At 36.9% G+C, this 26,306-nt stretch overlaps 1 protein-coding gene across 2 annotated transcripts in view; it reads left to right on the top strand.

The window, feature by feature from the left end:
• The window catches only part of GABRG2 (gamma-aminobutyric acid type A receptor subunit gamma2), a 76,414-nt gene extending 50,906 nt beyond the window's left edge, over positions 1-25,508 (top strand). The window contains exons 7-10 of one of the 2 annotated variants that reach the window (XM_019740791.2): positions 17,271-17,423; positions 19,211-19,416; positions 21,663-21,686; positions 23,068-25,508. In XM_019740791.2, the coding sequence (XP_019596350.1) occupies positions 17,271-17,423; positions 19,211-19,416; positions 21,663-21,686; positions 23,068-23,343 (659 nt within the window). In that variant the 3' untranslated portion in view covers positions 23,344-25,508. The remainder of the gene's footprint in view (positions 1-17,270; positions 17,424-19,210; positions 19,417-21,662; positions 21,687-23,067) is intronic. The other variant, XM_019740800.2, reaches the window with a different exon arrangement.
• Positions 25,509-26,306: the final 798 nt, after the last annotated feature.

Consider the following 26,306-nt stretch of genomic DNA (forward strand, 5'->3'; position numbering starts at 1 on the left):
TTATTCAAAATGTAGATTTCCAGACCACACCCCAATCTGTAGAATTAGAATCTCCAGAAGTATGGCCTTAGAATCAGCATCTAAACAGGACCCTGAGGTGACTCTTAGGCATAATCCTTTGAGAAGGGCTGCCGCAAATATGAAGGCTAAGCCGGCTTTTTCATTACCTCTTGCATTACTGACTAAGTCTCACCCCATCAAATTTCTTCCCATATGACATTATGTAATGCATTCCGTATTCCTACTTCCAGGGGTATCATTTGAAGTCCCTTTTATTTTATCTGATACACTTGTCAGTTCCCTAGCATACTTAGCTCTACCTTTCTTATCATTGATGGTTCTCCCCACCCCCACCCCGGGCTTTCTAAGCAGCAGTCTTGGAACAGCTCTTGGGAAATGAAAGAGAATTAACCTTCTTCAGAAAATTAATCCACAGAGAACAAGGAATAGTAAGGGCTTTTGTTCTCGTTTTAGAAATGGCAGGAATGTAACAAAAAATGTAGTTTTTTCTTACTGTAACATCTGACAAAAGTTATTAAAAGGTGTGTGGTGACATAGTGGTCTCTATAGTCAAATAATATTATAAAGCTTCAAATGTTTCAAAGGTAAACATCTAAGTAGACATTGTTTTGTTTCCTTAGACTCATTAACTTCCAAAAGGCCCTGGTTCTTCAAACATGGGGAAAACATGGCTCAGGAGCTGGACAAATTGAAGTTTAAATCACAAACCCACAATTAACCAGTTTAGTGACGTATTCATGTTATGTGTTTTAAATGGACATTTCTGCATCTATAAAATGAACACATAATATGGATAAGTAATGGATAAGTAATCCAAGTTTACTGGGATTGAATGAATAATGTAGAAGGCAAAATACAGTGCTTGCCATTTTGCAGTTTATGTAACAGAAGACTATCTTCAACCCATTCTAGAATTGCATTCTTTTGTTAGGAAAATATCTGCAGATGAGAAAAATCAACATGCATTTGGCAGCACCCTCATACACAGCACAAGTGGAAGGTACTAGCCCTGAGAAAACAAAACTGTTTGCTGAACTATCTATAGATAACTTCTGTGGGTGTCAGTGACAACGTAAATGGTAAAGCCAAGATAAATATGAACTTAGAGGTATGAAATTGTTTATCCAACCGGCTATTTATAAACTCTGCTGGACCCCTTAAATTCAACATTCACCATTGCTGGAATAGGCTTGGTACTCCCTTCTCTGGTTTATCGCGTACCTCTGTGCGTATACGGGCTTTAACTCTGGTTAGCTCTAATCTCGATTTGGGGCTAGAGATCCAGTCTTTCATTCCTAGCTCCTCTTAAATATTTGCAACAGCAATGAAATAAAACTGAAATACTGCTGTGCAAAATATCTCAAGAGAGCTTACAAGTCACCTAGAAAAGGCATTTCTTAAACATAAGAACAGTCTTTACATAGGTACGTTACATGGTTCTCTATTTGTTTTGCGATGGAGGGACAAGTATGTATATTTGCACTTAAGCACATGAAAAATAGCACACAAGACAAGATATCTCAGCTTGGATCATGCTATTTTTTTTTTTTTTTTTTTTTTTTTACTGTACCACATCTGTGTACAACAGTTCAAATAATGAAATCAGAAAAGATACGACCTTGGGATAAATATTCTGTATCCTGAGATGTCATAGGCTTGCACTTTCTGGCAGAAAAACAACTAGAGAAATCTATTGCCTGTATTTTTTTTTTCCTTCTTTTTCTCTCTCTCTCTCTTACTTTCTAGAACTTATATCTGTTTGCTTCCAGTTGAATCTTTTGGCCAACTATGTTTGGTGCTGGAATCCTTTTTAACCCTCTGGATGTTCAACGTTATCTTCCTGTCTCCTCATATGTATCTTTTCTGTCGTGAGTGTCTGCTTTTACACATCATTTTAAATTGTGTTATGAAGGCCTAAAATAATCCATGGGTGTCTGGGTTCTAGTGACCAAGCCATTTCCCACCCAGACTGTGGGTAACATGAGCCCTGAAGCGGCCTCAGTGCAAACATGCACAGCAGCTACACTTGACGTCCTGACACACAGGTTTGTTGGGAACCTACACGCCATTCTGGAAAGTTAGGATCCCCATATTTCTAGACACTACGCGGTAATTACCTCAGTTACTAAAGCAAGAGATGCCTGGATTGTCTCAGGGACAGCAAGAAGTTCAGTACGGCTGGGAGTAGGGAACAAGCAGGAGAAAATCAGGGGTTAACCACAGTTCTTAAACCAGAAGGCAGGGACTGTGACACAGAAGAGAGCTGAGTGTAGATATGAAGTAACTGATGTTCCATGGAGTTAAGTAACTCATGTAGAGTTACATGTTCCATAAGGACTAGAGTTAGGGTGCAGATCCAGATCTGACCCCACAGCCCCCACTGTTTGCATTGCATGAACATGATCAGAGCACAGAGTTACTCTGGGCAAGCAGGACAGGCAGAGGCCTTGTGGGAAGTTAGTCAGGCTGGAAAACACAGGACAGAGCATCACACAGGACAGAGCATCGAGAGGAAGAGCAGAGAAATGGGAAACGTGAGAAATAAATGCAGCCTTTATCATACTTTTGCCTGGATTCTCCGAATGAAGCAGAAAATGGGAAAACCTTATTTCCTTCTAACCACCCGTCCAGTTTCCAGAATGCTCTTCCTTTCCTGGCGATTAAAGAATGTGGCTACTTGCCAAGCCTAGTATCTCTTCTATTGAGCTATCCCAAGTTCTCATCCTTGGCTGAGATACAGTGAGGAGGTGTATTGATTTCAGCTCAGATTTTCATCTGGGTCATTCAGCCTACATTCAGCAAGTGGCACTCTTTTACTCCTGGAGGCGGAGAGACACTGTCAGTGTCTCCCTGGAGGACAGTTGACTAAGTGTGGTGAGACTGTGTGTTGGCATCCCTTCCCTTGTCGGGGTTTGTTTTACATAATACCATGTCACAGCTCTTCAAGGAACAATGCTGGAAACTGCTCTGTCTCCCCTCCTCATGACGTGTGAGAAGGAAACATCAGCACTTGCAAAAAATGCTGCTGCTCCAAGCTCAGTTCTCAGCAGGCAGATAATCAATTGTCCCCAGTGCCCAGCTCCTCTCTCTCTCCTACTCTCCCTCTTACGCCACACGACACATGGTGACCGATGACAGAAGACACTGATAGCTTCCAGCTCTCTAGGACGGGGCTTCAGGAGGGAGAAACCCCTCCTAGGACTCAGTTTCCTCAGTTCTAAGATGAAAGAATTGAGCAAGTTGATATTAAAAATTGCATATTTCTACAATTGTGTTATTATTTCAATGACATGAACCAAAAACATCTGTACAATGCTTTTAATGGAAAATTACTAAGAGAAAATTCCAAATTAAGAACCAAGCTACTAGAATGCTATATTTTATTATCTGATATTAATTAATTATAGGTATATAATTTTAATTCTCTGCGTTTCAATTACAGCTAGGTGTCATTGATTAGGTGATTTTTGAAATTCCCTATAATTCTAAATAGTCTAAACGATACGCTCTTTTCCTAGTAATATATACTTTATTTATTCTAAAATGATAGTGATTAAAGGAATAATTTTAGAACTAAGAACAAAAAGAGTCTGTTTATATTCTATTATTTATGTATTGGTGTCTTTTCTTAGTAAGAACAATGGCTAAACTATACAGAGAGCAATGAGAGTTTGTAGGGAATGTTTTTGTTGCTAGAATTTTCTTTGCTGCTTTATAAAAGATGAGCTACATGTGAGCTTGGTGAATTTGTCATCAGGGTAGACTGCAGACTGTCCATCAAAGCTAACACATGGGTAACAGGAAAAAAGGATACTCTCCTTTTTCAGAACACAAGTCGAAAAACATTACCAAGAATATCTTCCATATCACTGAAAAAAATTAAAGATACTAATATTTAACTTAAAGCAGCCATATATATATCTATGTATGTGTATATATATATACACATATATATATATACATACATAGATATATATATATATATATACATACACATATATATATATTTTTTAATTTATTAAATTTGTTGGGGTAACATTGGTTAGTAAAATTATGTAGATTTCAAGTGTACAATTCTCTAATACATCATCTATATATTGCATTATGTGCAGCCATATTCAATTCTACAACATCCTATAACTTGCAAGTCAGTTTTTACAGTTTTCCCATTAGTACCACTATGTCACCAAATCCAATATGTTGCTAAGAAATTGGTTGAGGTGATGGAGCTATATATTAATGTCAATAAATTCTACAAAGGGCACATCCTATAGAAACTCTTTGAAAAGAGATTTTTGTTTTTCCCCTGAAAGGAACACTATAGAGGGGAAGAAAGGGACTTCAATTTGCTCACTGTTAAACATCAGATTCCAAGTAAGTACAATTTCATTGATGCCAATGTTAAATCCTCCTTGAGAAATCTCCCTTGATCAACTGGCTAAGGAGTGGTTGCCTCAAGTCTGAGAGAACAGTACTACTTTAGCAAATAACATAGCTCTTTAAAATTAAGAATTATCATGATTTTCTATCTTATTCATTGCAAATCATAAGAACAGTTACTCCATAGCAAGGGTCGGTTAACTTTGAAGTTTATTCAGGAACTCAAGCATGGGAAAGGAGAGAGAAAATCTAAATCTTTAATGCATAAAACCACAGTTCCACTTTACAACTCATAGTTAGTTATTTAAATGACAGTATTAATGAAAATAATAAAGCACTCAGGGGAAAACTGAGAGACCTAGCTTCTGGTACAGGCTCTATGGTGTGAACCATGACCTTTGGCAAACTCCTCAGAACTCTACTTTCTTACTTATAAAACAAAGAAACGGGACTGATCTCTAAATTCTTTCATCTCTGACACCTAGGATCAAAATCCAAATTCTAATTCAGCGATAAAAACACTGTAAACTCCCTATATAATTTATCCAAGGACAGTTTCAGTTTTGATGAGCAAAGCATTACACCATTGTTCTTGATGCTGATTAGATATGGAACACCATCTGTGAAAATAAAGCAAGTGCCAACTCAAAAAAAAAAAAAAAAAAGGATTTAGAGGGCTTTTGATAATCTCCCATATCAATCCTGCAATAGCAGAAGCCAGACATGAGGCAGATACCACAAACACTGGCTCACATGATCCTTTTTTCAAAGCAGTTGCTCCCAGAGCCCCATTTTGCTCAAAAACACAATCCTCATCTTCCCTGTGGACAGAGAATACTGGGCATCAACCCCCTGATCTAGGCCGTCCTTTATAAAATGATGGAGACGCAACACTCCAGGGGGCAAACAGGTTGATACCGGAATTCATGCTTTGACATATACATTCAAAACCAACAGAGCCTTGAGATTTGAATGCCAAATGTAATAAGAAAATGGATGTGGTTGCCTGCTTTTCTCAAGATCTATTATCTCATTGAATTAATTCAATCATATAAAAAAGAAACGAAAAAGAGAAAGAGAGACCCAGGAAGGAAAAGGAATTTACCCAAGATCATACAAGATCACAGCCAGGTACAAATCAGAACCCAGGTCTGCTGACTTGAGTCCAGTGCTTTCCTCATCAACAAACAAAGTTTTCTTTATTCAGAGAAGACGAGCTTTTTTAGAACAAACTCTATGCAGTATGATGTAATTTATAAATATTTTTTATAATGATAATGATTTTTGACAGACATCTTAAAAATTACCTTGAGTATCACAAAATGCGAAACTTCCTGGGTGAGAGAATTCTAGCAGGGAAAGACAACAACAAAAATACTTAAAATTGAGTGCTTGGGCATAGAGCAAGTGAGGCTAAGTTTTTAAGCCTATAATTTTGCAGAGTATCCCCAGGAGTGATTTCACATCTCAGGAACATTTTGTGATCTGACCTTTTGCAACCATTGCCTGCAGTTGACTGAATTTAAACGTTCTTTTTCCAGCTGCTTTCAAAGCCATTTTAGAAAGCTTGGTATTCCAGTAACATTGGTTTCTCAAGCTCTGTAAAGTCTTTTCTTTAAGAAAATGTCAATGCCTGGGTTAGATTAACCAGATCTGGCTTCAAACACAAAGTTATGCCAGGCCCATCGAAAGAGTGAAAAACAACAAGAAAATAACGTGTTCCTTCCGACTAACATGCTTATGTCTCCAGAAGAGGTTTCTGTCTTTTTCTTTTAGTATTAGTTTCAGGTGTATAAAACAACATAGTAATCAGACATTTACACCCCTAACAAAGTGATAACTCCAACAAGTCTACCACCCACCTGACACTGTACATAGCTATTACAATACCACTGACTATATTCCCTATGCTGTACTTTACCCATGACTATATATATATATTTAATTATAGTTGACATTCAATATTATTTTATATTAGTTTCAGGTGTACAGCGTAGTGGTTAGGTATTTATATAATTTATGAAGTGATTCCCCAATAAGTCTAATACCCATCTGACACTACGCATTGTTTTTACAATAATATTGACTATATTCCCCATAAGTATTTTATATCCCTGAGACTACTTTGGGAATATCAATTTGTACTTCGTGATCCTTTCACCTTTTCACCCATCCCCTAAACCTCTTCTGATTTAGTAACCATCAGTTTGTTCTCTGTATCTTAAGAGTCTATACCTGTTTTGTTTATTCATTTATTTTGTTCTTTAGATTCCACATTTAAGTGAGATCATAAGATATTTGTCTTTCTCAATCTGACTTATTTCACTTAGCATAATACCCTCTGGGTCCATCCTTGTTCTTGCAAATGGTAAAATTTCATTCTTTTTTATGGTTGAGTAATATGCCATTGTGTAAATGTATCACATATTCTTTACCCATTCATCTCTTGATGGATACTTAGGTTGCTTCCATATCTTGGCTATTATAAATAGTTCTTCAGTGAACAAGGGGTGCATATATCTTGTCAAATTAGTGTTTTGGATTTCTTTGTTTAGATACCCAGAAGTGGGATTGCTGGGTCATAAGGTAAATTTCAGTCCTGACAAGATGTGCACAAAGAACAGAATTACACACTCTTGGTAGGGATATACACTAAATATTCTCCAAATCACACAGCCAGGTAGTGACAGGACAAGCATTTTTGAACCCAGCCAATCTGACACCACAGTCCTAGCTATGTAAAATTTTCAGAAAATAATCTGGAAGTATATAAAAAAAAACATATTTTACTCCTAGATATCTGGAATGAGCGCTACAGGGGGAAAAAAAAATTATTTTAAAAATATTGCCTTTCAATTGGCATCAAACTTTCCTCAAGGTTTTATTTTGTTGTTTTCTTGTTTTGTTTTGTTTTGCATTTGGCTGTTAGAAATGGGGGATGAAGGAAACAGGAAAGGGCAGCAGAAAAATCTAAGCACGATTTACTTCAACCAAAGGAGGAGAGCTTCCAGGAGGTTCTGGAACAAACTGCACCATCTTGAGGCAAGAGCAGCCATTGTTCATACTCTGTAGGCTGATGTGGGGTGGCCTTAATCACCTAGTTAAGATGGTTCCATTTAGGCCAAAGGCAACTTTCCATAAAAGTGGGCTGTTAGCAGCCAACCCTTATACCACCTGGCGAATGGGTGCATGAGTTCAGAGAAGGTCATGGGAAGGAGTGGATATTAATAACGTCCACGGCTAGGACTGTGCTGTCAGATTGGCTGGGTTCAAAAATGCTTGTCCTGTCACTAACTGGCTGTGTGATTTGGAGAATGTTTCTTAACTCTCTGAGTCGCAACTTCCTTACTAGAATTCACCTCATAGGACTATTGTGAACACAAAAAGAGTTAATGCAGATAATGTGCTTGCTATAATTCCTGACTCATAGTGAAAGTTCCATTAAGATCAATTACTACAAAGTAGTGTAATCTTTGTAATGTAATTAATACCATTCTGTTGCATTTAAGCATAGGAGAAATGTTACTAAACATTCAAAAGAGAACTAAAGTTAAAAAGAGTCTTAGAATTTATCCATATTAACCAATTCTATCCTCTAAAAGATTAAGCGGTTGAGATTCATCAAAAAAGGTGAGTATTTTATCTTAGGAGACAAGCTATCTAGGGGCCGACCCAAGACCCCTGCCTCCCAAACCAGTGCTGCTCCTGGAGTTAAACAGCCTGTTCATTTTGAGCCAGTATTTAGGATCATAGACATGAAGCAAAACAGTGGAAAGTTAAGTAATTACTGAACGTGGTTAATATAGAAGGCTGATTTGGGTAACTGGGATCCCTGATTGAAAAAAAAAAATCCTCCCATTTCTTCTTGAACCTTATATAATAGACTTACTACTTTAAGGAGGATGGAAACTCATTTGTCTGGAACACCAGCCTGTCTGACTCAACAAACTAGAGTTTTTCTCTTAGAGAATAGCTTTAGACAAAAGGAAGCTTAATATTTGCATCCAGAGACTAGTGGTTTCTCTAGGTTCACAGAGTGAACCTAGGTATTTATTAATATATCAGTTCTCTGCACTCCTTTACTGAAAAAAAAAAAAATTCTGTATTAGTTACTAGCTTCTCTGCCTTCCTTGCCCTCTGAAAAAACCACCACAGATTCTTACCTCAATGTGGCCTTTTGTAATACAATTCATTATTTTGATTCCATCATCAAATTCCAACAACACAGCTAATAAATTCACCAGGGATTTATATAAATAAAACAACTCTGGCTCAGAAATCTAAAGTTGAAGATACAAATGAATGTATTTTCCACTTTGATCCACCCAAAGGGAATGCAATTTCCCAGCATAATTAAATCTAACTCCCACAAACATCTGACTAGATACTAAAAGATGTTTTTATATAAGTGCAGAGTACTTCATGGTTGCAGAAATTATACAGGATCCAGTCCTAGGATTCAAGAACCAGTGACATTAACAAGGTGGGAAGACTTGGATAAGTTATTTAAATTCTTCCAGTAAAATAGGGTATCATACCTATTGCTAAGGCTGTTGTGAAAATCACATTTGCTAATGGTAGGGAAAGTGTTTTGCAATCTTTCAGAGACAATGTATAAATGAGGTGGTACGTGCAGCTTCCTAAGGACAGTTGCTTTGCAAAACAGCTTCATGACATTAGTAGATAAGCTTAGTATATTTTAGCCTTTGTTAATGGGTTACCTGTAACAGTCAGGAATAACAGTAAAGCAGTCAGTCTTCTTGTTTATATGAACATCAGTGTATCCATGAACATTATTAATATCATTTTAATATAGTTCACAGATTTTTGTCAGAAAAATAATCTATTTTCTGTTCAACTTGCACTCTGAAGTACAGACTACATAGCAGCATGGCTTGGTAGTCAAAGGCAACAAAATATCCTTTTATGTGTGGTGACTCCTGGCTTAGAGCATTATTGTGATAGCAGCAGATCTCCTAATTTACCTCTCTCGGAAGTCCCATTTCAGAAGAAATTTTAAAATGTCAATTCATATTCCATTCTTAGCTCTCATGGCTCTAAGTTGTTTACTGGAAATATTTGCAACAGCTCAGAACAGAAATACTAGCAAGGAGCACATACAATAATATAGTTCTATCTGTTTCTGTCCACTTCAATAAGAAAATTCGACTGGTGTAATAGAAGTGTCAGTGGAAATCTGAGAAATCCTAGGGAAGATGGTAGTCATTTACCTCCAGTCAACCATAGGTAAGTGCTAGCTGAGGAAGCATTTTATGCTCCTTGGAATAAGAGATTCAAACTGAGTTGTCAGAGTTGTAATCCCAAGGCCACAGGGCAGGAGTCAATATGTTGTATATTTTGCCATTCTGGCATAGAAATGATGAGACTGCAGTTCACAGAAGAAATGAATAGAAATCCTATTTGTGACCTGCAGAAAGCAAGCTTTCCCAATAGGAAAAGCATGTTCCGTAGGTCTGTAAAGACTCCCCAGAACATGGAATCTTTTGCCATGGGCAGCCAACAGTCCCTCTTGCCTTATATTTTCCTGACACATTAAAGAGGAATTTCCAGCCTTTAGAAGTATTACAAAGACAAGATTCCACTCTGACTTCCTCCTGCTTTAATCATTCTGTGTTATTTGGTTGGCAAATTAAGGACACTTGTCCACTTAGGTGTTTTCTTATTGGATGGATCTGATAATTTCTCGTATCTGTTATGCATTTGGTAAGCTCTCTTGAGTCAAGGCATGGATTAATTTTTAGAAGTTAATCTAAAAGTTTGTCTCATTCAGTCTCTCCTTTAGGTACTCAATAAGTGGCAGCCAGCTATTCTAAGCAAGTATGTTGGCTTGAACATTTACCTGTCCTTCTGATTGTTAACATCAAAGGTTAGATGTGGATGAGAAAGACTCAGAATCCCATCTGTGACTAGACTTATCTTCCAAACCAATACTACTAGCAATAAATACGATATTTGAACTCTATCTGTTGAATTTATGAATGTGTCTCATAAATGGTTCCAAAATCAGGAAGAGAGAAACGCTATTTAATGGTCATAGCTCAAAATCCAGAAACCTCTGCTCAACATGACTAATCTTCAGAGAAATGAAAATAAAAACCACAATGAGATAGCATCTCACCCCTCTCAGAATGGCTATCATTACTAAATCAACAAACAAGTGTTGGTGAGGACGTGGAGAAAAGGGAACCCTTGTGCACTGTTGGTGGGACAGCAAATTGGTGCAGCCACAATGGAAAACAGTATGTAAATTACTCAAAAAATGAAAAATAGAACTACCTTATGACCCAGCAATCCTTGCAAGAATTGTGGAATCCAGCTCTGCTTCTAGGGAATGGAACTTGAAGCAGCCCTTTTTGTCACCACAATTCTATGCTCTCTTTCTTCAGTGGACATGTCAGAGGGAGTCTTTAAAAGATAAATTTAGCCTGGAAAAAAATGTTAAATTATACTTTTTATTTTTCGTCAAATTTTCCCCAATTGCTATCTTATTCTTTTTCAACATATGAGCTTAAACAATCAACAGATGAAATAAAAATGGTACAGTTTTGAGATGAAAACACATGTATTAGACTTGACCTGAAAGACCTCGATGGTTCTGTTTCAGCAGCCAAGCCCTTTGTTCTCTTCTCTCACTAATTGGATCTGGCTGAGAAGCTGAAATCACCAATCAATTCTTTAATAAGCATAACACTGTCACTCTGATGTAGCTGGTTTCTCTTCTCTGTTTTCTTCTTGGCAAGCAGTTAAGATTGCTAACAGCTCACTGTGACCTTATATTCACATTGCCAGAGTTCAGCAAGGTATCCAGTAAAAATAGTTCCAGAAGCAATACTTTCTAAAGTAAAAGTTGAATAGTTTAAAAGCCCATGTTGATCTCCACCTTGGTCTTAAATGCTTTTGGTGTACAGTTCACCCAGGGTTTTCTTCATGGCCTTCTGAGCTAAGTTATTTATTCATTTAACAAATAACTGTTGAACTCCTTCTATATATCAGACAGCGTACTAGGTGCCGAGAGTAAAATCAGTGAGCAAAGTAGGCTAATTATAATCTAGAGTGTAATCCAATATTCACAACAATTATATACCTTCCATTATGGCCAGCTTTATGATAGTCTTAGGCGCTGTGAGTGCTTACTGAGGACATTGGATCTAATAAGGGCTTCTCAGATGATGGGATCAACTAATTGATATCTAAGAAATAACATAGTTAATAAAGTAAAAATGAGGATATTAGACTTTGAGCTAAGGGCATCAGCATGTGAAAAGATCCTAAGGCAGGACGTGACCAGGGCAGAGAAAGAACTCTAAGAGCCCCAGTTGGAGTGTGAAGAAATACTATGTAAGATGTGGCTGGAGATGCAGTCAGAGAAAAGAACATATAAAGTTTTATAGGAAAAGCTAAAGAATTTTAGTGCCCTGATATCAATGGGCAATTATGGAAGGGTTTGAGGTGTGTATATGTGTGTGACATGATTAGAGCAGCAGAGAGTATTTCAGAAATCTGAGGTAATATATGGCAAATGAAAACGAAACAGTGATCAAGATCCCTTGGGAGAGAAGAAAGTAAATCCAGTTGGGTGGAGATCAAATGGGGAGATTATAAGTGGTATGAGACACGGCTGGGACGGTCCAGTATGGATCAGGGCAGACTGGACTAGAATCATGTGTGAAGCAGTATTGATTTTTATACCGAAGAACTTGAAGGGAATGAGCAGAAAGTCACCCTAGAAAGATTAATTTAGACCATCATTGCCCGACTGAGCTTTCCACGATGAAGTAACTTTTCTATAATCTGTACTAACAACACAGAGTAGTCGCTCACCACATGTATTTACTGAACACTTGAAATGCAGCTTGATCAACGGAGGATTATTTCATTTTAAGTATTATTTATATTTAAGTTATTTCATTTTAACTTTTAAGATAGCTACCATCTTAGCACAGTCTAGTCACACTATAGAATAAGTGTGTGTGATAGTGTGGTGCAGGTGGTCACAAAAGGAGTGGGGAGAGGAGTGAGGGACCTGGGAGAGATATGATGCCAGGAAGAATAAAAGACAGAAAAACTATGGAAGCATGAAATGAAAATATTTAATTTACTTTATCTAAGGTTTAGAGCACCTGGGTAATGAGAGAAAGATCTAGATAAAATTCAAATTACAGACAGCCTTGCATGCCAGGCTAAGGAGTTTGCACTTTCTTTGTAGAGGAGCACAGATTTCTAAGTTTGGTGAAGACTGCCATCATTTCATCAGAACTTCCAGAAATGTGCTTGCCAGAAACGTCATCTAATCATTGTATGAAAGGTACATGAGCATGTGTGTGTTTTATGAGAGCCCATGTGCCACTGGTTAGTGATGCTATATCCATGTCTTTCTTAGCCTAAGGACTCTTTGAGGCCAAGGATTACAGTTTTGGCTTCATTTTCCCCTCTCTTGACATCACTGGAAGAATGTCGACGTAGTTCCAGAATAGTTAATGACAGCCTGAACTACCACCAGGAATGCTAGGCGGTGATATGGGGGTGGCATGCATACAAGTTAGCAACTGATTAAACACTGCAGTCTTGTCTCCCCCACAAGGTCCTAGACTCCCAATTTCAGGGACTGGGATTCTGTCCAAAGACTTGGTGTTCTATTCCTTCTTCTGGGCACATAACAAACCTTGAGGAAAGCTTGATGCCAACTCAAAGACAATATTTTTAAAAAACCTTATTTCCCCCCTCTGCGGTGTTTATTCCAGATATCTAGGAGTAAAACGTGTTTTTATATATTTCCAGATTATTTTCTGAAAAGTCCACACCAGCGTGTACCCCTACCAAGAGTGTGTATTTCTGCTTTTCGTCCACATCTTCTCAGGACTGAAAATTACGTTTATTTCCCCCACACACCAATTTGATAGGCTAATAACAAACTATTATTATTTCACTTTGGATTTCTCTGATGCCTACTGAAGTTGAGATTCTTTTCACATATTCAGTATCCATGAATGGCCCATATTTTTTAGCCTAGTTTAAAAGGTGGGTTTCTTTCCTCAATCATTAATGAAAATTCTTTATGTATCCGTGATATTAGCCTTTGACTTCTTATTTATTTTGGAAGTACTTTATTCAAGCGTGGTATTTTGCCTTTTAAAATTATTTACAACACAATATTTATGATATAGATGTTCTAAGTTTTAGATGATAAACCTGCGATTTTTTTCCTTTGTAGCTTCCATGTTTTATGTGAGCTTGACAAAGCCTTGTCCACACTCTATATTATAAAAGTGTTTTCCAATATTTTTTCCTTGTGTAGTATTTATATTCACACTTAAATTTGGATCATTGGTCACTCTTAGATTTATTTTTGTGTATTAGGTAAGGCACAGGTCTAATTTCAGAAAATTTCCATAAATGAAAATGCAACCAATGGACTACTCTGCCTGCCTGCAGTCACAATGGGTTCTGCCTCAGATTCAACAGTTGAATCAGCAGTGATAAAGGCAGATGGAGTGCACTGTCTCAGCAGATCACTCTGTTTATCTGATTTGTAGTCAGAGAGGAAGTAACCTTGTTTCCATTTAATCCATTTAATTCAGAATCAGTTGTGAGGTTCCACAGGTCTTCATCTCTACGTTTCCTAACACAATACTCTAATTATGCTTTCAGAGTTAACCTAGAGAAAAACATATACTCTATTCATTATATTCAAGTGGAGTAAGAATCATAAGAGAGGAACAAAGTGAAGTCTTAGCTTCTCACCACCCTGACAAAGTCATTAGGATATTTAGAGATATCATATGCAAACCATTCAGCCCAATGTCTACATATAGTAGGGTCACATTACTGGCGAATAATTATTTTTATTACTTCAGATGTTCAATAGAGGGGAAGACTTCTCTATCCTGGCATATTTAAGTTTTTAAGGGGAGATAATCTCATCAATGAAATAAGAGCCTCCACACTCTAATAAATCTGAATTTTAAAGCTTTCATATGATTTAATTACACTAAAGAAAGAATAACTGGAGCTCATTGTTCACTGATATTGATGGTCTTCCCCTGAAACTAGATACAAGAAGCTTACAAAAAATAAAGAAAGAATGGACATTTATGAGTGTTATTCAAATTATATGTCTTCTCTCCTCAATCAAAGCCTGGGTCTAGTATAGTCTAAATTAGGACAAAATCAGGGACCAGACTAATTTACAAAATGCTACAATTTTAGCTATTTATGTTAGAATAAGTCAATAGAATAAATGTGAAGGGGCTGAAACAACCATCGTTGACAGGGTTGACATTCAAACCTTTGGGCTGGGAGAATCACTGATGCAGCACCTTCACAGGATTTGATTTTACAGGCTCCTCCACCCAACAGTTTTTAAAAATATGAAAAGTAACGTGGCCGTAGAGAAAAGACAGACATCAGGCTGTCACTGCAAAGCTGCTTTGCTTTTAAATGGCCTGTTCCCAAGTTTGCATCTGTAATCTAGTGGTAGAAAAGCTTTGGAGCTCCTAGCGAAGATGGAGGATGCTCAGAAACTATTGCCTTAACATAGAAATCCATAGGTAAATAGGCAAGGGGAGTTTAGATTCTCACTTAAGGGAAGAGGAGAACGGAATCAAGATATTTATCTTGTTAACTTGAGGCGAAATTCAAGTTCACCTTTAAGAGAGTCAGGTCATTGATGCCAACGTGCAGATCCTCAGTCATTTACATGATGAAGAGTAAAAAGAAGACACCAAAACTGTGTAGATTTAAAATACTATACTTTGTAAAGTTTCATTTAACACGTTTAAAATATGCACAAAACTCTAAGGGACTTGGAAAATAGACAGAAAAAGGACCCCCTGAGTATTCTTATTTTAAAAGAAAACCTCTTTCTTAGTTTTCTCCTAGCTTGCATTTACCTCTGGTATTCAGATAAAAGAAACGGGGTGGATGGGGTGGACATTTATATGGATCATTTCAAATCAAATATCTTTACTCCACAATCATAGCTGGTGTATATTATATTCTAAATTAGAACAAAAGCAGGGACCAAACTAATTTATAAAATGCTTTGACTTTAAACAGCTGAAGTCCAGATAAATCAACACAAAGAAGCATAACATCAGGGAACTAATCAAAATCTAGTTATCATAAATGAGAAATTCATATGTTTAAGTTTTACGGGATAATCCCTAAATAACTTCTGCTTATTGATCTCTGAGAGGGAACTGATGTTCCAGTGAAAGCTAAATTCCCCAGTGACTAGTGTCTGGGTCATTGTCACTGCCTTATCCCAGGTCTGACTCAGACAAGTAATAGTCCATTAATTCACCAAAGGGCAGTGTTAGGAGGTACTCCTAACCTCATTTAGGAAATACTGCCAAGGAGAGTCTTGACTCCCTCAAAGAGGAGCCAATGGTGGTTTTCTGTCTCAATAGCTTGGAAGGGTGTGGGGTAAAGCTCGGGAGTGGGAGGAAGAACTGGACTGAGTAGGAATAACTCATCCTGCTAAGTCAATCTCTGCGTGAGGCTTCTAAAGTATCTTATTTTCAAATCAGATCTAAATCAGCCAAGTAAATTGAGAAACATGGGCATGAAGCCAAAGAAATAAAATGAAACGCATGATTGGGATTTCATTCTCCATGCCTTTAGGACAAATTGTAATTTAGTAAAGAAAAAAGAAGCAATATTGGAAAACTGGTCTCTCATGTGTCCACCTCATATTGCAAGAGCAGATAAAGTCTTTGAAATCGATATTTTCTAAGAGGATAAAGAAAACATAAATACATAGTAACTGGGATATGTCTCCATAGCATATTTTCTAAATTCAAACTTTAAATTCCCTAAAATTTTACTTGGAATCACATAAAATGAAGGACATGGAATTTTAAAAGCAACACATGGATCCTGATTATTAAAAAAAAAACCAAAAAAGACACTTCAAATTGTGTCACATTACATTGTTCTCATGCATAGCTATATGGTTATTCTTTGATTCTTTTATTACTCTACTCTCTGAATTATTTACATAAACTCTGTTTTTTTCACATATATTCTAGAACATAGCTTCTTGCTTTCTTTGGTCTTTTTTCTTTATTTTTAAATTTATAAATGTATTCATTCATTTGATTGCTTATTCAACTAATGTCACTGAATACCTATTTAGAATCAAGCAGGGTGTTGATTACTGGTAGTGCAATTACGGTCTAAAAGAGGCACCGTTTGTGGACTCACGCAGATGAAGTCTAATAGGGGAGACATATTACAAAATAACCACATGAATGAGAAATTACAAATTGAAGTAACTGCTATGAAGGAAAAACCATATGATTCAATAAAAACAAGAGGAAAAAAAATGTCTTCGCATAGGATTTTCATTATAAACTGAGAAAACTAGTCATTTATTAGCATCGGGATAGTCTTCTCTTTGGTTTGTATGGAGACAGGACCTGAGGACACGATGAGTGTTTCAAATCTTAGGATTCATTGTAAGGAAGAGAAACACCCAGGACAAAGACTGTTCCCCTCACTTCCCACCAAACAAAGACATTTATATTGCGTATATTAAGTAGGCAGAAAAGGCACCATCAAAAATCACCTAAAAAAAGAAAATATGATCCATATGCTGACAAATGTTTCCTTCTATCTAGTAGTCACGTTGCCTTTAAAAGGATCAGACTTCAGTTTAGGTTGGATTTTGCCTTTTTTTAAAATTTTTGTTTTTAACCCAAGTGGGTGGAAGATAGTGTCGAACCTACCCATCTAGAACTCTCAATTTAAATGTGTGAATATGAACGTCGAATATACGCTTTTTTTTTTCAAATGCTTTCCCATTTCTGAGAAGGGGGTTGCATGATATTATCTTCGTTCTGTTCCAGGAGATTACGTGGTCATGTCAGTCTACTTTGACCTGAGCAGAAGAATGGGGTACTTCACCATCCAGACCTACATCCCCTGCACACTCATTGTTGTTCTATCCTGGGTGTCTTTCTGGATCAACAAGGATGCAGTTCCAGCCAGAACTTCTTTAGGTGAGACACGTTTCTCTGTGTTGTAGTGTCCCCAGGTAAGTACCCAATGCAAGTCATCTTTATTCTGCTTTCTAAACTGATTTGTTTGTAATGCAGTCAAAAATTACATTAAAATGGCATTTGCTTCATTTTCAAGAAAACTAGCATATTAAAAAACAAACAAACAAACAAAAACAGTGTTCAGAGTTTCCTAACTCTATTTTCCTTAATTACCTCAATAGGCTGTTTTTGTTTTTGTTTTTTTAGTAAATTGTGTTAATATATTTAAGTTAACAAGAACAACAACAACAAAAAAGCCTCTAATGTCAACAGATTTTTTTTCTTTGTTTTGCTCTCTGGGCAGTTATGTGATAAAGCTGCTCTCGCCAGCTCATGAGAGCTGATCGTTTATCCTTTTCCAAAGATTTGTCTAGAAATGTCACATTGGCAGACTGACACGAGCCAAAGTGAAAGTAGTAACACCATGGAAACTGGCAAGTGCTAAACATCACAGCCTTCATTTTTTTCTAGAGTCAACTGTTACACATTTATCAGCATACCACTGGCTATTAATTCATTCCAACATACACAATTATCACGAAGACATTTGAAGCCATATATACATATTAATTTGCTTTTTATAGAAAGGTCACTAAAAAGATTATTTGGGGAAAAAACAATTACCTGTGAAATTTTGGGAACCCATCCCCACACTTTTAAGATTATTTATAGTTTGCTGAATCTATTGTATATGGTGATATTTATCTCATATTTTCACATAAGACCTCTGACAAAATGACCTGTACCAGGCTCCTAAAACTGAAGACAAAAGTGATTACTGGGGGCGGGGGGGGGGGGGAGGCGGGATGGGACATCATTTATATATCTGTCCTCTTCCAAACCTAATTTAGTCTCCCATCTGTTTCAAAATAGTTATTTTGATTTTTGTTGTTGTTGTTATATGTAGTACTTTATGTTAGAAGTCCTATTCAACAATTATAATAACTTGTCTAAAGCTACATGCTAAATCAAACCAAAACTATGTTGAGCCTATTACTTTAGGAGGATTAATTGCCACTGTGAGCAGAATGTATTGCATTAGATGCTATGACTATCTCTCACATTAGCACGTAAATGTCTTTTTCAATCCTAGTATGGTTCCTGGCACATAGCTGGTAGCTCAATGATTATTCAAATAATATATGCACTTATGAATGGATAGAACATAGGGATTGGTGCATTCCAGTTTATCCACCCCACAAATATTTTAAGGGAAAGAGTTCAAAGCCATTTCTTAAAGTCCAAACTCCTGATGGTCAAAATCCCTCGTAGAGCCACTCTGATATTTCCTTTCAAGCACTGATTAAATGAGTGCTCACTGGCAAATGGCCATGATGGGAGAAGAGATCGAGGTAAGTGAACTGAGGCATGAGGAATGAGGAGTGAGGGAGAGACCCCTGAACAAATTGCAGGTATGTGCTCCTACTTGCTGATGACCAACTACAAGTCAAGCATGTCCTATACAGTCCCCAGGCCTTTTCTACTTTTCACAACAACAGCATGGAGAAGCGGTTGCAATGATTATAAAAATTATCACATCTTTTAGAGTTAGGGAAGCAGAGGTGCTGCAAGGCTAAATAACAATTGTGAGGCCATAAACGTCTGTGGGTGTAGTGAATGAGTTCCAATCACGCTTCCTTTCCTATTATGAGGTTGCGTCTCAAGTCACACAAAAAGTTTAGTCCCAGCCGTGACTCAGTTGCTTGCTGATTTGGTCACATGATCCATTTCACTGTGCCTCTCTGCAGGTATCACCACTGTCCTGACAATGACTACCCTCAGCACCATCGCCCGGAAGTCACTCCCCAAGGTTTCCTACGTCACAGCAATGGATCTCTTTGTGTCTGTCTGCTTCATATTTGTCTTCTCTGCTTTGGTGGAGTATGGAACCCTGCATTATTTTGTCAGCAACCGGAAACCAAGCAAGGACAAAGACAAAAAGAAGAAAAACCCTGTATGTATCATTTTCCATGGAGACCATTTATATATATATATATATATATACAATTTTTTTATAAATATATATAATTTTTTTATAAATATATATATATATATATATATATAATTTAATTTTTTTTGCAGAAAGACCACCTGCTTTTGTTTTGGGTTAGTCTTGCTTAGCCTATCTACAGGTTAAGCCTCAATACCTTTGGGTTCCAAGATGAAAAATGAACGTGTGACTTTAACCAGGTTATATGGCTTTGTTATGGTCATTAGTTACTGAAGAGAGACCTGATTCACTTAGTCAGGCTCTTACTCTATTCACCTCATGGGGAGTGCAACCATTGCTGAGAAATGCATCCATTTTCTAGTTGCTGTTAGTCTAGGTTTCAGTGATTTTCATCTTTCTGCCCCTTTATTATAATATTGTTAAATTATTGATATTTTGAGTTAAAAATTTCATCCAAAGCTTTCCACTAGGAAGTCACAAGATTCTTGAAATGTCAAATCAACACACTTTTGCAAATAATTGTGTGTGTATGTGTATATGTATATGTGTGCGTGCATGTGTGTGTGTGTGTGTGTGTGTGTGCTGCCCCCAGAGGACTTGTACTGGTTTCACACTCAAAATGTATTTTTTTGTTTCAAAAGAAATGGTTCATCTATCGCTTGGGCAACTTATTTATCCTCCCCATGTCATCATTTTCTCATATATAAAATGAGTACTGCAAAAAACACGTATCTCATGGGGCTGTTGTGAGAAATAAATGTGGTGACAGAGGTACAAAGCGTTACATAGCACCTTACGTGAGTCTTTACCACTAACAGCTGCTGAGGATGGTAGGCGTTGAAGATTTACACAGTTAGCAACTGGGATTGATTTCAGTGATTTGGAAACAGGGAGGATGACGTCACCTTGCCACCAAACTTTAAAGAGAGACGATGAAGCACAAATTTGAATGTTGAAAGCAATTGTTATTTATTGTTAATGTTGAAGAGAGCATGTAGCTACCCATTCACCATCCTAAACATAGTGTCTAGCTCAGAGAAGGCTCCAGAAAGGTTAAGGTCCATTCCCTTCTAAGACAGGGGCAAAGAAATCCACCCAACGTATAGCCGTTCCACTCTCCTGCTTAAGGGCCATGAGGGCTATGATAGTGGCTAGCTATCTGACCCATAGACTTGGGGGGCCTGAATTATAATGGGGGGATCTAGATGATTCTAGCTTGTAACCTGATGGATCTCCAGGAATCCCAGCGAAATTCCATAAATGGCATGTTTATTTGAATATAAGAATTTATAACAGGAAGAGAAAGAAGCATCGTTAGTCTTAATGATTAATACAAAATCACTGCTTATCTTAAATTTCCCAAATATCCACTATGCTTTGTGCAGTATTTTCCTTTTCTGTCTGTTCTGCCTTTCTCTGCCTTTGCATTTTTTCTATCCTTTAGTTTCCTTATTGTGTTGTGTTTAGTTTTCTCCCCCTCCTTCACTTTCCATTACATGTTCCTCCAAGAAGATGGTTCTATTGATACTCAGCATTATCACCTGGCAGCAGTAACAAGGGTATGAATACTGGCTTTCAAACAAGTCTGAAGAGTCCTCTGGAAAAAGCCCTTTATCCCTCTCTTAATAGCTAGGTCACTGCAGAGTGGATTTCAGAAATAGAAACTCTTGAATTCTTTAATGCAGGGTCTTGAAGATGACAGAAGAAGACAGGAGGAAGAAATGGGATTAAAGAAACTGAGAAAACAAAATGACCTGAGAATTTCATGCATTTCCCCCTTTTAAGCCAATTAGATGATTTATCAGAACAAGCAAGAACCTAAGGTGTAAATGAGAGTCTGAATTTTCGTTTTCCCATTTAACATGGCCTTTGGTTCATTATGTCTAGATTCACCTATTAAGGTTTTCTTGATGATAATTAGAAAATAGAGTCACAGTATTTCTATACAGAGAAATCAGGAAATACAGGAAGAGTCCTCACAAATGAACAACACTGGCTTTTGCAATTAGATAACTGTGAATTAATTTACTGAAGATTTCACTAGCAATCACCAAATTCCCTTTTCCAACTTCAGGCATGTACTTTGTTCCAAGTTCAGTACTTTTGTGTTTCTAATTTCAGTTCATTTCACTTACTATGTTTTCAAAATGTATTTTTAATTTATCTTATTTTGTCTCTCTCTTTTTTTAAATTTTTTCCCTTATTTTAATTAAAAAATGCAATTCTCTTTTCTGTCTACAAACCCAAAGCTTCTTCGGATGTTTTCCTTCAAGGTATAAAGTTTTTGGAATGGAAATTCACTGCATGCAACTGCTGAATTTAAGTATTAATGCTTACATGGTGTTTTATTTGTTTGTTTTAATGGATAGATATTTAAGCATTCTACTAGAGATGACACAGTTAAGATGAAGCAAGTTCTGATATATTTCTAGAATTGATTCAGCAACCCTACACTAATTCACAGGTTTTGACCTGGTAGGAAGCTATAAAGCTATAAGCTCTATGAGATGCCATTAGTAAAGAGACAGCCTCTTTAAACATCAAAGCTAAAATTTACCCTCTCCTCAGATAAAAATGGAACCCAATTTCACTACCCACATCTTCCGTATACCATATATACCACACATGCCCTTAAAATTTAGTTCTGTAAAACCTAATTCAAAATATGATGGCTTTTAGATAAGTAAATTTAATAACCTCCATTTATCTAAAATCTACCAGTCAGTTCTGTAAAAATAATACTCCTTTTGAAATGCTTTAAGTTGAAACACCCATCCCTTCCTTCTAGGGTGATCCAGAAGCCTTTTGGCTCTATCATACAATATTAGAAGATTTTTATTCCCAGTTGAATTGTCATAGCTGATTCAGAGACACTAGGATTTGTATTTATATTATCCCAAAACTATATGTCATGCACATTACATTAAATAGACAGACCATTGAGTCTTATAGCAATTTTATAATTGGTCTGAAGGTGAAAATTAGATTAGCATTCAGTAAATTGGTACAAGTTTCTTCTCAAATGCAAAAAAAAGTTTGAAAGGTAGTAACATTTTTTTTCTGAATTTTCACTCACATGTAAACACTGCTGATATTCTAAAGCTTCTAGATACCATTGTGCTATATACACTAAGGAAATGTCTATGTTTATTTACATTTTAACATTTTATATTAAAAGCATTTAATACATTTGGATAGTATAATGGAATTTACTATATGCCTATAGGCAAGCATGACACAAAATTTGATTTCAAAATTGATGCGTTTTGATTTCTTTGTTCTACTCACATGCAACACCATTTAATACCTTCATGTAACCAATTTCACATCTAATCTTTACCAGAACAAGATTCCATGTAGTTGTTTGATTTAAATCTTTAAACTTTGAGTTCTTTTGGTGTTTAATCTTCTTGCTCTAGCTATTAGCTTCATGGTATTATTTTCAGCTGCACTGCTTAAGCTCAAAATTTGAAATCTGCAAATGTGCTATCCTTCTAAGTTCAATTTTACCATTGTAGATCACAATGTCATAGCAATTTCCTGAGTACTCATTTTCAGATTCATCATTCACATTGGTAACATTGTGGAGAAATAGTCTAGGATTTGTCAAGTATAATTAACTCTGATCCCTCCTTTTCCCTACCCTTGTCTCAGGCCCCTACTATTGATATCCGCCCAAGATCGGCAACCATTCAAATGAACAATGCCACGCACCTTCAAGAGAGAGATGAAGAATACGGGTATGAGTGTCTGGATGGCAAGGACTGTGCCAGTTTTTTCTGCTGTTTTGAAGACTGCCGAACAGGAGCTTGGCGACATGGGAGGATACATATCCGTATTGCCAAAATGGACTCCTATGCACGGATCTTCTTCCCCACCGCCTTCTGTTTGTTCAATCTGGTTTATTGGGTCTCCTACCTTTACCTGTAAAGAGATATGGGTTTTATTGATATGGGTCTTATTCACTAAATCTCATAGAAAGAACATGTCCTTTCTAAGTCCGCTTAAATAATCTTGTGTGTGGTTTATAATGATCTGAATCTGTTTCTATGTTCTAACCTGGTAAACTGTGTTCATGTCATTGTTTGTGCCCAACTCTTCTTTGGTAAGTGTAATTTGAACTATAATGTTTCTGTGTTGCAAACCTGCAAGGCAAAGTGAAATTAGAGCAAGAACACTGAAATCAAATAAGATATTTTCCAGCTACAGCAATTGCAATAGTAAAAGCTATGGCTATTTACAGCAGTGGTGTCTTTACTCAATTCAAAATACAATTAGATGCAAAAGGTCCAAAACTATACCATATGTTCATTTGGAGTCAAATTGTGATAAATTTGATCCCAACAGAGTATCTCCCTTATTTGAGACAAATCATACCTCATTTTCAATATAAGAACCTAGACAAGATATCTATTACATTTCCATCCCAAGATAGGGAGAAAATTTCCTCCGTATCACGTGTACAATGTTGTAAATATTTCAATAACATAGAATGCTTCAAGTTTAATGCATGTATCTCTTTAGAGCCAAAATCAATGGACTGGAGTTAAAATCATAGCACCATATTTTATTCTGTGTCTTTGGGTTACAAAAGAATCATGAATGTAATTATAAGGGTTTGGGTTTGGAATTGGATGGAAGAATTTTCACAACCATCTCCTTTATGCATGAAAATTGAAACAGCTTATTTTTTCCCCCTTGTATGACACATTAAAAAATACAGACTGAATATTCGACATTTGCCACCTCTAAATATGCCCAATTTCATAAAGTATAAAGTCACTATATGTGCTTGCCACTATTTTTTCTTCTTTTTAGGATGACAGATCTTAATAGAACTTACTCTCCATCTCAATACCTGCTTCTAATGATCATGAGTGCCTTGTGGACAGAAGCCTCGTCATTCCCTCTTTGGGTCCTCAGCACCTTGGGTAGTGTCTAGCACATACTTGATGCTCAATAACTCTGGTTTGAAGTGAAGTGCCCCCCCACCAGGCTTCTGGTGACTCACTCTGTGCTTGTCTGGAACCAGCAATTCATCTTTTCCCATAGGCTTGGTCACGTGATACTTGATCTTACAGAAATAAACAGAAGGATCTAAAGAACTTAGGCAATTTAGATTCCTTATCAAAAACTAACTTTAGCCAATGCCCATGCTCCCTTAGAAATTATATTTATGTCCTACATTTGTATACAAAAATGAGTTTACTCGGGAATAATTAGAGTTTGTGTATTATTTTTCTAGGTTTGGGGATGAGTCAGCCTCGACCCTCCACAAATGCGCTTGAGGACATATGACAGGCATAAGCAAGATTCACACTTGTCTAGTGTTCAGAATATCCTATGCTCTGTGAAAAGAAAAAAATTGCACTGAAGATTAAATTTAAAAACTGAAATAAAAAAAATAATGACTTACTAAGAGGCTCGAGCCTGTGATTGTAGCCGCATTATACCACATTCTAAACACATGAAGCAGGCGTCTCAGACTTCAAAACATAATGAGTTGGGCCACAGCTTCATGTGCTCATCCTGAATTCTTATTTCTCTAAAATAGCACCCTTGGTCAGTTCTTTATGGCAATCATGACTCTAAGTCAGAATTCAATCACAGCTGGTAAAACTTTATCGATAACCTAAGAAGAGTAGAAGCAAGAGTGGCTTTGTTAATATAAATCTATATAAAGTTATCATCAAGTCATCTGGATGAATCTTGAAACACATTTAGCTGCCAATTTGACAAACCTTTAATATACCAGTGCTCTAGTATATAACCTCAAACACATGTAAATAGAATGAATTATTTTCTTGTTTTGAGTTGTTAACATATTCAATGTTGCCTCTTTGGGAGAGTTGTTGGCAAATTTTCAATGGTAAGAAACATGTTATTATTGTCAACCTGAAATGTATTCTATAGTGGGGATACTCCAAAAAGCTAGCTTTCCAATGTGTGCATAGTATTGACAATATGAATATATATTATGTATAATCTAATTCTTAATTATCAGCTGCTCCCTGTCTATGTATTTGAAAACCTTTTCGCAAAGGGAATTGCCTACTATGTGGACTTTTACAATAAAAACGCTGCATTCTAACCCATGGTGGCATGCCAGTGGTCTGGCTGGACTTGTTTGTCTTAATGATTGTGACTTCTTTCCTGTCTCATTCCCCAACCTGCTTTCCTTCACGTGAGCTTTAAGTGTGAGCAGTGTGATCATGGTTTGCATCGTGATGCACCTCACTTAAAAAGAATTCATAGATGCATTTGGGGTGTGGAGTGGAGACAGAGGCAGAAATGCCATGAAGTCATTAAGCTCAAGCCTTCTGTGTCTCAAAATGTGTAGTGTGGTTACGAATATAGACATTGGTGTCAGACACAGTCGGGGTCCCAAAGCCTCATTTACCAGTTGCTGGACAATTTTCAATTCAGCCTTAATAAGCCTCCATTTGCCAGCTATAAATTAGGTATAATAATGCTATCTTATGTAGTGACCCTCAACAAATGGTCGAAGGCTCCCTCCCTCAATTCTAGTGCCTTTGGGACTCTGCTGCCATCCACCTCCCTCAATCAGGTCTCCTCTGAATCCAGCGCTAGTCATGGCATTTCATTTTCACAGAGTATTTGCACGTCAGACTTTCTTTAAACTATAGACTGAACATCCAAGTCTACTGTTGAAAAAAATCTCACACATTAGATTCGTTGTTTCTAAGGCCAAAGAACCCTTCTTTGCACCCCTAAAATTGATAAACATAGGGAGCCATGCTCCAGAAACTGTGCCATATTTTCTTGAAGTCCTCTGAAATTCTCAAAAGATTAAAATAGCTTAATCATTTACAAACACAGCTGCCCTAACCGTCCTCTGCCTGTCATTCTCTTGGCCCTTCACAGCGTCCTGC

This window comes from Rhinolophus sinicus, linkage group LG10 (genome assembly GCF_036562045.2).
Source record: "Rhinolophus sinicus isolate RSC01 linkage group LG10, ASM3656204v1, whole genome shotgun sequence".
Lineage (NCBI taxonomy): Eukaryota > Metazoa > Chordata > Mammalia > Chiroptera > Rhinolophidae > Rhinolophus > Rhinolophus sinicus.